The sequence below is a fragment of the Betta splendens genome, chromosome 8 (genome assembly GCF_900634795.4).
Source record: "Betta splendens chromosome 8, fBetSpl5.4, whole genome shotgun sequence".
NCBI classification, from domain to species: Eukaryota; Metazoa; Chordata; class Actinopteri; order Anabantiformes; family Osphronemidae; genus Betta; species Betta splendens.
This window is the reverse complement of record NC_040888.2, coordinates 13,657,058-13,671,925: the sequence shown is the minus strand read 5'-3', so window position 1 is coordinate 13,671,925 and position 14,868 is coordinate 13,657,058. Positions and strand designations below refer to the sequence as shown.

Here is a 14,868-nt window from a genome sequence, read left to right as displayed (position 1 = left end):
ACATACTGCACATTTGGACCCAATTTTGAGTGTTTGATGATATTGTGTTTCAGATCCACAACACAATTGAAAGTCAATCAACAAAGCTTCTTTACAATGTGCAATTATTGCAGAAAAGCAGCCAAACACAGTTTTCCTGCAACTCTTATGTCATCCAGAGAATCCTTCCCACCTCGAGCAGCTTGTGCTGTAGCAGCCTGAGAGTGTTTGGAGGTGATGTGCAATCACATGGGATGTCAGAGCAAATGAGGCGGGACGAAGGTGACATGACAGAACCCCGGCTGTGACTTGAATTGTCACTGAATTACAGATCTTTGCCCTTGACCACACAAACGTATAGGCAGACAAAAATAGGCAGCGGGCATGAATGCACATGATCCTAAGCGGACTCTGAGGTGTGAAGAAAGTGGGTGCATCACACAAGACCAATAATCAAAAGAAGTGAGAAATAAAATGGCAGAAACTCTTTAATTACAGCATTTAATCTCAAGTAAACATGTCACAGAGCCAGCGGGTAATTATGAACGAACCTCGAAGGGAAAAACAAAAGTGTATGTGTCTTGGCAAAGCATCACAAAACTCTCCCTATTTTAATTGCTGAGACTTCTCCTGGAGTGATTCCTTCTGAAACCAGTTTCTGGCAAAACATTCTCTACCCCAAAACCTTCTTGATGTTCATTGTTGCAGCAAACTGTAAAACGTTGAGTCGCTACAAAGCAGGTTTTCAGTGCAGGTTATGATGAATTAAGAACAGGAAGCACAAGGTCTGTTGTTCAGTCAATGCAAGGGTTGTCAAAGTAGAAATCAATGAACATTAACGTTGTACAATGATTTGTTTATGGTTAAATGAAACGGTCATCTCCTTTCAGAACATGAGCGGTAGATTTAATTAGGAAATGGACATTATTCTGTGACGGGCTTCAGTGCTCCCTCTAACCTTCATGGTGAAAACCAGATTTCAACTGGGATTGGACTTTTTTCGCTCCTCTTTGGCTTCACAAGCAGACTAAAAAAGGCATTTCATGGTCTTTCCCCAAGGCCCCGGTGTTTGTGTGAGGGTCGCTGTGGTTCTGTCCTTGAAGGAGCGGGTTTAGACTCTAAGACGGACTTTCGCACATAAGGACATTTCATCGGGGACTCGTTCCATTAAAATGGTGTTTAAAGGTTTCCAACACGGGACCCGGACGCGGTTTAGCTCGTAGGGTGTGAGAACACATAGTGTCCAGATAAATAGTTGGAAGACTGTGGGTCAGAATGCTGCAGTAAAAGCCTTTAAATGAATGGATGTGGAAGGAGAAAGGAGCGAACACACGCTATGAATGGCTGCACATCTTAATATGATTCACTTCATGAATAATAAAAGTAAACTGGATGTGGTTTAGTGGTCAACTTTGATACTCACCCTCACTCTGGGTTATTATTGTACCAAGAAGGTTTTACAGTATGATATTTTGTGTGATTTCATTTATTGTTGAGTACGAACATTCTATTTTTCCCCAGCTCTCAGCTCAGACTGTTCTCGTCTCGTCTCCCTCATCCCTGCCTGTTTCCCAGCCAGCGCTTCCGCTTTGTTTACCTCCACATTTAATATGCTGTTTGTGCTCGTTTCAATCCAAACCTTCGACTGCGTTGCCCCCTGTTACAAACAAGCCTGTGTCTACTGCGGATGTGTGTTTCTGGCGTGGCGCTTCCTCCACAGACAAACGCGAGCTGCATCCGTTCTGTTTTATTTCGTTTATTGAGATGCAGAAACGTATCTGTTGTCATTCGGTGTGGCTGCTGTGTGAAAGACGTGGGCTCCCCCTGTTATTTCAAGCTGTCACTTGAGGTCAACGTCAGTGACAGGGAGAGGGAAGCCTGCTCCTAGTTATACTGTAAATATTCACTTCTGCACTTGAGGGAATCCTCACAGGCACAAATTTGTCTGCTGACAAGAACTATTTCTACACCCATGCTTGTTTTTTCTACTCATAATGTCTCTAAGTTATGACCCATGTCCTCTGTAAGTCTCTTAGCAGGAATGTCCTGTCATATATAATGATCTTCACTTTTATAGTTCCTCACGTTCTATACAGTAAATGCCTTTATCATTCCACAGAACTCTTTTAGGACAAATCACATTGTTCTATTCCTTCATAAGATCCTACTTTTCCATAATTTACAAAAAGATATATAACTATTAATGTCAAGACCCTACATATGTACATGTCTTTCGCTATTAATAATTGAAATTCTGTCTGGCTCACTTCACTTGTTATCAACTACTTTCCACTGTGATGGAACTCTATGAGTGTAATGGAGAACTGTATTGTGCTGGGGCTTTGGAGATTCCTTTGATCCTACATCCAGAACAGTATCTGACATTTGGCTCTACAACTGTCACTGATACCGTTTGATCGTCATCACGTCTGTGACCTTTATCGACGCCGCTATTAGCTTGTGTGCAGCAGGAGAAGGACTTTCCTTCGCCTCCTGCAGCGGCTGATGGAGGCTATGAGTGGAAGATGCAGAGAAAGTCTCATCCTTACAGGCTCAGAAATCCAGATGTTGTGTTGTGTGAGATTGTTTTTCTTCTATTTGTATTAATTAATCAAATCCCACATGACTGAAAATGAATCAGCCTGTTACAGCATGTGATCATGAAACTAATACAGCCCTAATCTGCTCTGCAGGCTGATTATTCTACCGACATCCTGAGCTTGTTCCACACTGACGTCTCCTCTGTTTCTACGTGCAGGTTGTCTGTGTGCGACGAGGACAAGCTGACTCACAATGAGTTAATTGGAGAGTCCCGGGTGCCTCTGAAACGTGTGAAACCTGATCAGACCAAACATTTCCACACCTGCTTGGAGCATCCGCCTCCGGTAGAACACAGGCTGCTTTGTCACTGTTAAATCAGAACATGATTATTTTAGCCTTATTTTGCGTGATTAGTTTCAACATGATGTGGCTGAAGTAATTATAGTCTCCTAAGTGTTACATATGTTACATGGCATGCTCCCACTGAGGTTGATTACTTTACAGAACCCAATTAGAAAAACAATTACAAAAGAACCCTAATTGTACATTTAGAGAAAGTGTGACATCGCACCTGTCTTCTCAATAAGAACGGACTCACTTCATCTGCTCTCTCTCTCTCTCTCTCTCTCTCTCTCTCTCTCTCTCTCTCTCTCTCTCTCTCTCTCTCTCACCTTCTCTCATCCAGCTCCCTTCTCCTACCGCCATGGGTGAAGCCCTTCGAGGGATATCTTGCTACTTAAGAGAAGTAAGGCTCCATACATGCTTCTTTCTGTGTTTGGGTTTGCTGTGAGTGGACAGGCAGTCATAATCAGAGCAGTGAAAGGTCACCAGCTTATCCACAGTCAGCAGCGTTGTTCCTCACATCCCAGCACGGATCATGCTTCCCTGTGGTGGTTTTGTTTCTCTTGGGACCTATAACAAATCAAACCTCTACTGAAATGCAAACACGACAGAACATTAGTAATGTAGTAATTATAATCAATTGATATACAGTACATATACCGTACATTCATAATTTTGTCTAAATAAGTCTAAACTATCAAAATCTTTATAAAATGGTTGACGTCAGGGTCACTTTCTTCATGTATCATTCTTAAACAGCCTGACATTAAGTAGGGAAGTCTTCTTGAAGGTTAATTAACATTTACATTTCAATTAGTTTGTGAGTCAGTTTCTTCAGTAGACAGCTTTCTGTGTCATTTGGTTGTTTTGTACATTACATAGGATGCGTCAGCGTAGGGCCTGACTCACTTCAGGCACCACGTCAGCTGCTAATGTGGAAACATTTTGGTGTCAGTCCAAACCACAATCCAAGATTCACTGTCTGACAGATCAGAGCGTCTGAGAAAATGCTCCCAGTGTTACTGTTGTTAGTGTGGAACTGTACAGATAATACATGCATCCTTCACTTCTCTTCACATTCTCCAAACTTGCAGTATCAAATGAAACCTAACATTTCACTGGACCCATCTCATAGGGAGACACCCACTCGGAGGGTCGCTTTTACTAAACAGTGTGAGACTCCACATGGCAAAACCCATAATAAGAGTTTGTGCTGTGAAGCAGCAGTGCTGAACCTTCCTGAAGGCCATTAACTAAATATGTCTCAATCTCAGTGGATGCTAATGTGATTCTACTAAAAACCCACTCATGACAGGAAAATAATTCACAGGGGACACAGGTACTGTAACCGACAGACTCAAAAGGTCTGAGGCTGGGACTAAATTTGGCATCTGCTATCCAGATGTGCTCTACATGTGGTTAAAACTGCACACACATCCATTAAGACCATCATCCTGCCTACGAAGCTCACTTTGTACAGGAGTGTGCGATGCTAATGAAGAAAAAAAAAGAACTTGCTCACAGTCCTGACGCTAATCTAGAAAAACATGCCAGGGAGGTCAGGGAATTCCACCACCTGCTAACACACACACACGCACACACACACGCACACACACACGCACACACACACACACACACACACACACGCACGCACGCACGCACACACACACACACACACACACACACACACACACACACTGTTTCTACTGTCAGACTTTAGAACAAACATGACACAAGATGTAGGCCATTGAAAAAGTTTCAAAAGAAACATACTCCTCCAAAATGAGAGCAGGGTCAGAGAGCACAAATTTGGAGAAGACAGGCATCTGGAAAAATGACAGATAGCTTGTTAAAGGAGGAGTGAGTGACAGCCGAAGGAGACAGATGGGTGACGAAATGACAGATGATGACCCGCCCAAAGGAGTTTGAACCAACGCTGGAGTCGGGAAAGGGATAGAACTCAGAGGCTGGCGTCTTCAATAAAGCTAGTTTAATTAAATAACTGGTCAGGAATATGAGAAAATAACTAACGTGTAAAAAATATGCAGTTTTGCTGTCTGGCTGTATAGATGTCTAGGGCAAAGAGGAGCTTAAACAGCACGTCAGTCTGGATTTTGATTTTTCAGTCAAGCTTATATCGCATCAGTGAGCTGGTGAAACAGGAAGATACCGCTGTGGCCTGTTAGGGTTGCTGTCTTAGAAAGAAATCTGAGATTTAGAGCATAATGCTGAACATTCTAACCAAAAAGTTGCACAACTGTGAGCAAAAGGAAAACAGAAAAATGAATAAGGGTCCTTTGGGATGAGTTTAAAAAGACAGCTACAAACTTTAACTCAACAAAGGACAGAGGGGAAAAAAGTTTTCGAGTTACCGGACCCTAAACATTCAAAATGCTCTGAAAGAGGTCCAAATCTCACCAAAGGAAGATTAACTAATGGTTATGATAAAAACATCTAATGTAAAACTGTTGTAGTAGTCAAGGGGTGACACTGCATCACAGCTCTACACTCTAGAGCACCTTAAGTCAAGAATCTGAAGCCCTTAATGTCTCCCACAGGCCGGTTCTGTGATGATTTAGGAGGGAATAGAGACTGACTGTAGTTTTAGAATAATCTTGGAAGAATCAACTTTTCTCTTTTGTTTGGTTCGGTTTCATTAAATTTTAAGTGAGCTTTATTGTTTTTCTTCTGCACATTTGAATGCAACATCATATCACATACTGTATCTGACGTCCACTACATCACACACATTGATCAGACCGATACCAGACGGTAACTCATCACGAACGAGTTCTACTTCTGAAGCAACATTTAGGAAGGTGGTAAAAAGTGGCATCCACACAGACTCTTCTCGTAAAGCATTGTCCTAGAGCCTTGTCCCCAGAAAAAGATGCAGGCACCCTTTGGTGTCTATATTTAACTGTAGTGCGCTTCACTTTCAGTACATGAACGACACTGTGTAGTATTGAAGGGATGACTCTGGGAGATTCACTTATTTGCTTTCAGTAAGTACAGAGCTGTCAGTCAAACGTTTAATAATACACCTACTGTACAGACAAACATAAAGCTCTTTGACCAACACACTGCCTCTGGTTTCTTTAATTTGTACTCAAACAGAAAAGGAAGCAATAATTTGCTTTTCCAGCTCAGTGCACGTGTAGAGTCAATAGCTGGAGCACCGGTTGCTAGATACAGTCAGTGAGCACATGTTTAGGGTTTAGTCACTTTACAGATATGATGCAAGCAAACTTGACAGCCTGAAAAGTAGGAGATGCTGAGGTGGAGTCTCCAATCTTTGGGGCTGGGGATTGTTTTTGAAAATATACTCTGGAATCATGAAGATAAAGGACGAGAAGTAGCAGATGGCTTTTAGAAGCGGACGGTCGGCTCCATCTGCTCTCTGTCAGACTACAGTCAGCATCCAGACAGTAACAACATACCATATTAAAACAAGTCCATTAAACTATAACAGGGACCAAACTCATATTGAAAAAAATGTTTATTCAAAGCGGGCAGCACGGTAATGCGGTGGGTAGCACTGTCGCCTCACAGCGAGAAGGTCCTGGGTTAGATTCCTGGAGACGGACAGGGTGCCTTTATGTGTGGAGATTGCATGTTCTCCCCGTGTTCGCATGGGTTCTCTCCAGGTTCTCCAAATTCCTCCCACAGTCCAAAAACATGCATTAGGTTGATTGGTCACTCTACATTGCTCATAGGTGTAAGTGTGTGAATGGGAATGGTTGTTTGTCTATGTGTTGCCCTATGACTGACAACCCTGCCTCTTGCCCATAGCCAACTGGGTTAGGCTCCAGCCCCCCTGCGACCCCACGTACGGGACTAAGCGAAATGGAAGATGGATGGATGGATGTTTAATCAACAATATTTCGATTATGCTTGTTTTATGCCTAACAATTCACCCCTCCTTCCTCCTGGGGGCAATGCCCTTCCTATGTACTAATCACTACTATTAGTGATTGGTTTTGAGTGTTGCTGTGTTTTCTTTTTGTTACATCAAGTCATTTTCTTGTCTACTTGTCTTTCCTGCATTTGGGTTATAGTCGGGTTTCAGTGAACTTCTGTGTTTTAACCTAAGGCATGTCTGAAATCTCATCCAGAAACAAAGAAAGACAGTTAGCATACTTTTCAAAACACTAGTATTAAGTAAAGAGAAATGCACCTATTATCACTGAAGTTTGAACTGGATCAAAGCAGATAAAAATGGCCTAAACAGACTATTTTCAAATTTCCATTTTTAGTCTCTGTGATCCCCAGAAGGAGCATCTGTTGTCATCACTTGAGACGTCCTCCACTCCATGTGGGCAGATAATAGTGGCAGAATGGAGTGAAAGTCATTATCTGAATTAGCCTTTATTATGTGCTTGCTAACTGAGATCATTAAACCGTCATGAGAAGAAACCACGGCTCATTTTTCTGAAGGGCTCGTGGACCTCTTAAAGACCTATGGGAGTCTCTGAACCGCGGGTTGGGAAATCATCCCCATGACAGAACCCGGTACTCGGTTATGAGTCTGTCACATCCATTTACCAAACTACAGCTCAGCCTGTCTACAGGGACGACTAATGGACCTGTGTGTGTTTATTTCTGGGTATTGGATGATTTGTAGCCTCTAAGTACAGTCAGTGTGGTGAATAGCTAAATTTTTCACTCACATATATCAAAGGGCGAATTTCAGTGTCAGTGAGAGAGAAAAACTTATATTGTTTTGGTTGATGCTGTGGAGTTAAAGTACAGTATTTAAATCCAGGACTCATTTCGTCTCATTAAATTATGTATTATTTCACTTACTGGGTGGTTTAAAACCTTCGTTAGCGCTTCAACCAAACTCAACGATTCTTTTACCATACGACTAGTTCAATTTCATTTTGCAATTGTTGGTCTGAATTTAAACCTGTTGACTTAGGTCTCAGTCAGGGATTTGTCTGTTTCTGTCATTGTAAGGCAACATCCATCTACGAGGGTACCACAAAGCTCCTGTATGTCCATCATTTGCAGTGCCCCTGGTGCTTTGCTTTAGTCTTTTAGCCGTGACATGACCCTTCGGGGTCCAATTAGACCCCTTTAAAGATTTGTTTGGTGAGAATGATGCAAGCAGCACTAAGCTTCCCGCTGGTTTATCAGCATGTGCTGCAGTTGTAGCCTGCTGTGAGTTCATTAGCTGCCTCCCTTCACCACAGCAGCGGGTAACACAGGTGAAGGTACGTAGGCTATAGGTTTTATTGTGTGAGCAGTGCCTCCGGTGGGTATCAGTCAATTGACCTTGCTCGGTAAAGCAAAAGTCTTTACTTAATGACTGGCCTTTGTTTATTTTGCTTCCTTTGTCTGCTGATCTGAGAGCAGCCTAATGCAAAACACAATAGACAAATCTCAGCCTTTCTGTCCTTTTGCAATAACTCAGAAAAAGCACGGTCCATGTCACTTTTCACATATTCTCCGCTGATGTGATAAAAAATGAAGAGGTTAATTGGATTTGGAGGGAACTGTTACTCTGAACTCCAGGATAAAGATACAGCACATACAAATGTTGTGAATGGGTTTTTCTACTGGAGCCCCTTGAGGGGGTTTTCCACCCTGACAAAAATTCTAATTAAACAAACCGATAGCAGCACAAAGTATGTCTAATGAGCAGCTTCAGTCCCAGAGCATCTTTATTTATGATGCCTATTCTAATTAACATTTAATGCATCCTCTGTTGTGCATATTTATTATTTATCATTTCCTCTGCTGAACGAGTCAAAAACCAAAAAGCACAGGAAAGTGGAAAAACTCCCAAGTCAATATCTGTCACAAGCTGTCACGCGCCAGGGAGGCTACTAAGGCCTCAGCTACATTTAACCCTCAATGGGAAATGTTAAAACTCCGCCAGCTCAACCTAGAACTCTGACCAGACCAGTAGGACAGGAGAGGAGAGGAGGACCTAAATGCACAAACACAGACAGGTAAACAAGATAAATAATTAACTCAATTTGATAAGAACACAAACAGCAAACAGATCTTACACATATAACCAAACAACACAGGACAGCACCTTTCCAACAATTGTGACATCCATTTGAAACTGATACTGAACCATGAGGGAGAGAACCTTAAATAACACAAGCCACAGGTGGAGGTGATCAGCGTTATACTAGACCAACAAAGAGAAGCAAGAGTGAGCACAGAAACCACACAGAACAAAGACAACAACCTCCAATAGCTGGAGGGCTGGATTGGTTATATACTGTATGAAAGCTATGAAGTTTCCTAGACTGCATATTACTTGTATTTAAATATAAACACACAGTTTATCTTTGATAAAGACGTGACATTATGAGCTGCTACTGTAGATGTATTCATAGTATCCCTGATTTCTATCTTTGATACAGTACATACTCAGTTCTAGTTATAAATTTCGGCACACAACGAAACGTGTGACTCACCCATAGCACAGTCACCCATCACAGTCATAATACACATAATATATAAATAATACGTAGTAAAACACATTTGTACTTGTACCAACAACAAAGAGAAAGAAAAACAAACAAAACCCACAGCCCATAACAGAAAGCAAGAGGAGGCTGTTGTGGATTAACAAAAGGCAATGAAAGCTTTAATCCTGTGTTCACGCAATAATCGTCATTATCACCTTCGTAAAACAGCTGTTAATGTGCGTTCTGTTGTTGATAATGTGCTGCTAGCTTTAATCAAAGATCAGAGTGTAATTTCCCAGACAATTTGGATTTTAACCATGGATGTGTTCCTGGATGAAATCTTAGACTGAATGTGAGCCAACCAACAGAATCAATAACAGGACAGGCAGTTTATATCTATTATCTATTATACCTGATTAGTCAGAGATAATTAGTTAGAGCAGCTCTCATCACTTCACTTACTTGCCTCATGTGGCTTTGAGAGCCATGTTTCCCGTTTTGGCTGGACACTGGATTAACCCTTTCATCTTTGTTTTGGTCATTGTTTTTTTAAACAACGACCAATCTGTCTCCTGGATTCTCTTTAACAAACTGAGCTCCAGATTACGTGTGAGGTAATGTGCAGCAGCTGTCCATCATCTGTTTACCTAGAACCTAAACCTGCAGGCTCCAGTTGCCTCCAGCAGGGGAAGATCTTTCATTTAGGTGTGGATTGGTGCAGATACCCAGAGTTGGACTGTCTTTGTAAATGCTTGGAAGCTGATCCTGTGCAGCACACAAAACGCCTCTCCCACCAATTGCAGGTGGGCGTGAATAAATCCGGCCAAGCTGTGCTGACTCCCACTAAAAGCCATCGATCTGTTTATTTTCTGACCTTTTTTTCCATTTTTAGCCGCGGTTTCATTGTGAAGGATGGTGGGACACATGTTCTCTGGAGCTGAATACCAACTGAATCTGTAGAAAAACCTGCTAAAACAGAAATCTCAATTTTTTTTCCCCTCTTCAAGCTCAAACAGATCACAATAAATCTTTTAAAACTTTTTAAAGACATGTACTGTAGAAAAGTCAAAGTGTGAAGAAGGACGAGCTGATCAAAGCGAGAGAGGCAGGTTCTAAACTGGGAGCTCAGACAGTCTGTCCGTAATGAGGGGGCTAATGGAAACAGGAAGCATCACTCCAGATAAGGTGGGAGGAGGGAGAGTGGGTGAGACAAAGATGGAGGACTTAATGATCGATCTCCTCACACTTTGCTGTGTCACAATTAAAAATATCAAATCAGACACATATGATGAAAAGAGTTATGATGGACACAAACCATGAAGGAGGACATGGTGATGGTTTTATCCTTGACCTCACTGGGTTTAGGTGCACATGACTCCCACAAAGCGCTGCTCTATTTCCACAGGGAGCTAAATTCAGAGCTAATACCTTCATTATCCAGTCACAGCTGACACTTTCACAGAGGAAAGCGGCAAAGCTCACAATTGTTTTTCCTCGTCTCCTGAGAAGCCAACAAACATCCTATTTTTTATTATTTACTGAAGTCTGAACTAGGAATGTCATATTGGCATAGAGTCAAAAACAATAAATAAAAATAATGCACTATTTTGAATTGTCAGATGCACATTTGAGGCCTCTCTCTGTTTAGTTTAGATTTTCCATCATGCAGGTCTGAACCTCTGAGCGATGAATGTGCTGGTGTCTTTATATTGCCTGTTGCAGTCTGTGATGCACAGTTGTCTCAGATTAACATCTGTTAGATTGACTGAGTCTGTGCAACGTGCAGATATTTTATTAGAATATTGTATGCAACAAATCTTCATTAATTATATCTGGGTGACAGTGGGCACCTTAAGAAGAGGGGTTTATTTTCTGATACACAATATGAATAAATAGAGGCTGGCTTCAATATTGGATCTAGAAACAATCACATGGCAGTAAAAACATCATCCTTTTTCACATATAAATGACAGCAATCAGATGAAGGTGATCAGATGTGTGTGATGTGTTCTGAGAGTTTAATAGCAGAGTAGAATGAATTTAAATTAATAAATGATTTCAAATAAAATCGCATATTATCGTTGACACTGATCAAACAATGGTTTAGAACAATAACACAAAGACAGAAAGAATTGTAAAGAATATTTATTTCCTGACTCTCTAGCCACACCCCCCTACCGCCATTTACTCCAATTTCGACCCAATTTCCTGGTTTGACCGGCCGATCATTTTCACCAGCTTTCATATAAATACTCCTTCCTGCTCATTTTGTTAGCATGCTGCACACTGATCCAGCATTTTGTCATGTCATGTTAAGTACCATTGTCTTGCAAAGATCGTTTTTGTTCAAGGGTAATTTATCTTGTGAAGGTGCAACGCAGTGCTTTTCAATTGTTTGTTCCCATGATGCCTTGCAAACCCCATGGAAAGGGAATTAAACCCTGGCCATTCTTACTGTGAAGCAACAGTTCTAACTCCTACACCACTGTGCACCCCCTCCCTCCTATACTTACTTTGTTTTTGTGCACAGTGGGAGAACGAGCAGCTTCACAGCCTGGAGGAGAGAGGCCGACTTCTTCTCTCCCTGCAGTTTTTGCCTCCGGTCAGTATTGAGGAAGGAGACACAGAGGGAGGTGAAGGTGGTCGCGCCGGGGGCCTCTGTGTTGGAGTGAGGCGCTGCGCTCACCTGGCAGCCATGGATGTCAATGGATTCTCTGACCCCTACGTCAAAATGTAAGAACCCAGAACTTCCACAACGATCCGTTCGTACAGCTGCTACATCGTAGTTTTATTCACCGCCCTGTACAGGAACAGACATGGATGAGTAGCTCTTAATAAACCACAAAATAATGAATGATGCAGTCCTTAAATCATCTTAGTGTGTCTTTTTGTATGTGAAAGGCGCACACTTTGAAGTGAAGGGGATTTTCTTTTTTTATTTGTACGCTGTCAGAATGTGAACTGAGTCTGAATCAGAACATGAAGGCAACTGACAGCTGCAGGGTCATGTGAGCTCAAAGATTTACCCATTTCAGAATGGATGCAGCGTGTCTAATATCAGCATCCGGTATCGATATTGGCTCACTGCCAGCCAATTAGTTTAAACTGGTCAGTATTGGCTATAGATGTGGTCCAGTCAGTGCCGTCTACCTACTCTGCTTCGATATGTGTCTGTCTGTATATTCAGAGACACATTGGTGTGTTTTATTGAGGAGAACTGGTTCTCACCACCTCTGCTCTGCTTGTTGTCCAGCTATCGCTGCTCTGGTCACAGCGTGTTCAGATGACTGATCTCCAGAGTCACACTGGAGTCAGAGGAAATGAGAAATCTAGCAGATCCAATATTCCAGCCAGAGGTTCCAGCTGTTACATTTCCTGCACGTCAGTTAACATCAGTTACTTTGACAAAAAAATTACCTCGATCTGCTTTCTCCTGCTTTTAGCACGGAGCAGTATAGTATGTTTCAATGTGTTGGTCCAGCCTTCCTCTTGCCTTTATTACTGTGTGTCATCATGTAAAGTAACTGGTCAGAACCAATAACAATTTCCATAAATGTTACAATGGAGTGAAACAAATACTGTTCATACTGTTGAGCTCTTTGCATCCTGCTGTGCACCGTCTCCCTGTTGCCTATTGTAAGTAATAAAGTAGATATGAACTACAACCCTCTGAGTCATACTGTATAAATGCTGACATACAGTAGGATGCTGACATATGCTTTTTGCACAAACCATCTGCAATAAGCATTTAAATACTTGAAAGGTCTTAGACCTGAGGCTGAAACATTTAGAGATGTTTTTTGTTTTTGTTGGACAAAATGGGACTGGTCGAAGTTTGGCAATGAATTTTTTATTAGAATACTTTGTGGCTGTTGTTGTTTTCTAATATTGCAGGTGAACCACAATCTCATTATTCCACACATCGACTTGTGCTATAACAAACACACTCAGAAGTTTTGGTAGGGGTTGCGGCGCTGCACGTCCGTTGTCAAGCTCGTGCTGCAGGGTTAGATTATGTGTGCGTTCACACATCCTGATCCAAGCGATGACACAAGCAGAGCAAAGCCAAATGCTTCTAAAACATGTTCTGAGACAAACCACAGAACTGAAGGTCTCCACTGACCAGGTAAACCATTACATGTGTAAATGAATGGCCGAATACACTGATGTGATCCTCCCTCCCCCTCCTGCCAGATACCTGAAGCCTGACATACAGAAGAAATCCAAGCACAAAACGTCGGTGATGAAAAAAACCCTCAACCCCGAATTCAACGAGGTAAGACCCCCCGCTGCTCCCCTCAGGCCCCAGAGCAGAGGCCTCGCATCAGCGGCCGGTCTCTCTCTGAGGAGCCATGCTAATCAGCTCATCCTCTCTCAGTACACTTCTAAAGGCATTGTTTTATTGAAATTCCTCCTCATGTGCAGCTCCCCGCTGCTCGCAGGCAGTAGCGCTGCTCTGTGGCCCAATCTGCACTGCTCCATCGCTTCTTCCTCTCTAAACACCTGTCGTCCTCTCTGTGGAAAACAAGGGTTCATTTTTTTTCATGTAAGCAGTCGCATAGAAGCTGTGATTCTCTTGGGCTAGAGTCGAACTTCCTCACCCCCTTAAGAAGATCAAACCCTGAGACAGCTCACCGTTAAACACAAGTGGACATTTTAATCTCAAACTGAATGTGTCTTTAAAGGTGGTTTTTAGAGACATTCCTCCAGTTGAGAGCGACATGATCTCGGTGAGACAAGCTGATGAATTTCCACACATTTAATTTGGAAAAAGACTGACTTAACTTTGAGTCATACCTTTCATGTGTTTTTTTTATTATTATTATATTACATTAAGAATGTAGTATAAGATAATTCTATTTCATTGGAAGCACAATTACATTTCCTGTATGTAGTGAATATAGTCCCTGGATTGATCGTGTTGCCATCCTGTGTAGTTTATTAAAGATGAAGTGCTAAGAGTTACGATATCACAAGGAACGTTAGAATAAACAACAGAGTCCCAGGATCACTGTAAGTCCAGAGATTTGTCTGTTGAATGTGACTTTATTGCTCCAGCCAGCAGACACTAGAATACCACATGCCTTTAAGGGTTATGGACTCAAACCCTGCCCCCAAGTGCCACTGGCATTCAGCACTCTGCATTTTAATAGACATCCATGTCAGTGTCTTTTTGTGACTGTGGCTTGTGCTTGTCGCTGCAGGAGTTTTTCTATGAGATCTCCCTGTCGGAACTGGCAAATAAGACGCTGGAGGTGACGGTGTGGGACTATGACCTGGGACGCTCCAATGATTTCATAGGTGAGAGGCTGACCACATTGCCAACCCGCTGGAGGAGCAACAGAAAACTAAAAGACACAGAACAGTGGATTAGAGCCCTTCAATGGAAAGAATCACAAAATATATTGAATTTATTATGACAGGTCCCCCTCTGAGTCATTTGTGAGGAAATACTACAGCTACAGTATAAATATTAATAAATCTAACACATGCTTGTTATCAGTGTTGCCAAAGCTGTGAACTAGAGTCTAATGTATGCGTATTATTATTTCTGCAAATCCCCATCTCTTACACA

The 14,868-nt window shown here is 42.0% G+C and overlaps 1 protein-coding gene across 2 annotated transcripts in view; it reads left to right on the top strand.

The window, feature by feature from the left end:
- The window catches only part of doc2a (double C2-like domains, alpha), a 36,654-nt gene that overhangs the window by 18,259 nt on the left and 3,527 nt on the right, over positions 1-14,868 (top strand). For both annotated transcript variants that reach the window (XM_029159983.3, XM_029159984.3), the window contains exons 6-10: positions 2,738-2,864; positions 3,206-3,265; positions 11,824-12,026; positions 13,488-13,569; positions 14,498-14,594. In XM_029159983.3, the coding sequence (XP_029015816.1) occupies positions 2,738-2,864; positions 3,206-3,265; positions 11,824-12,026; positions 13,488-13,569; positions 14,498-14,594 (569 nt within the window). The remainder of the gene's footprint in view (positions 1-2,737; positions 2,865-3,205; positions 3,266-11,823; positions 12,027-13,487; positions 13,570-14,497; positions 14,595-14,868) is intronic.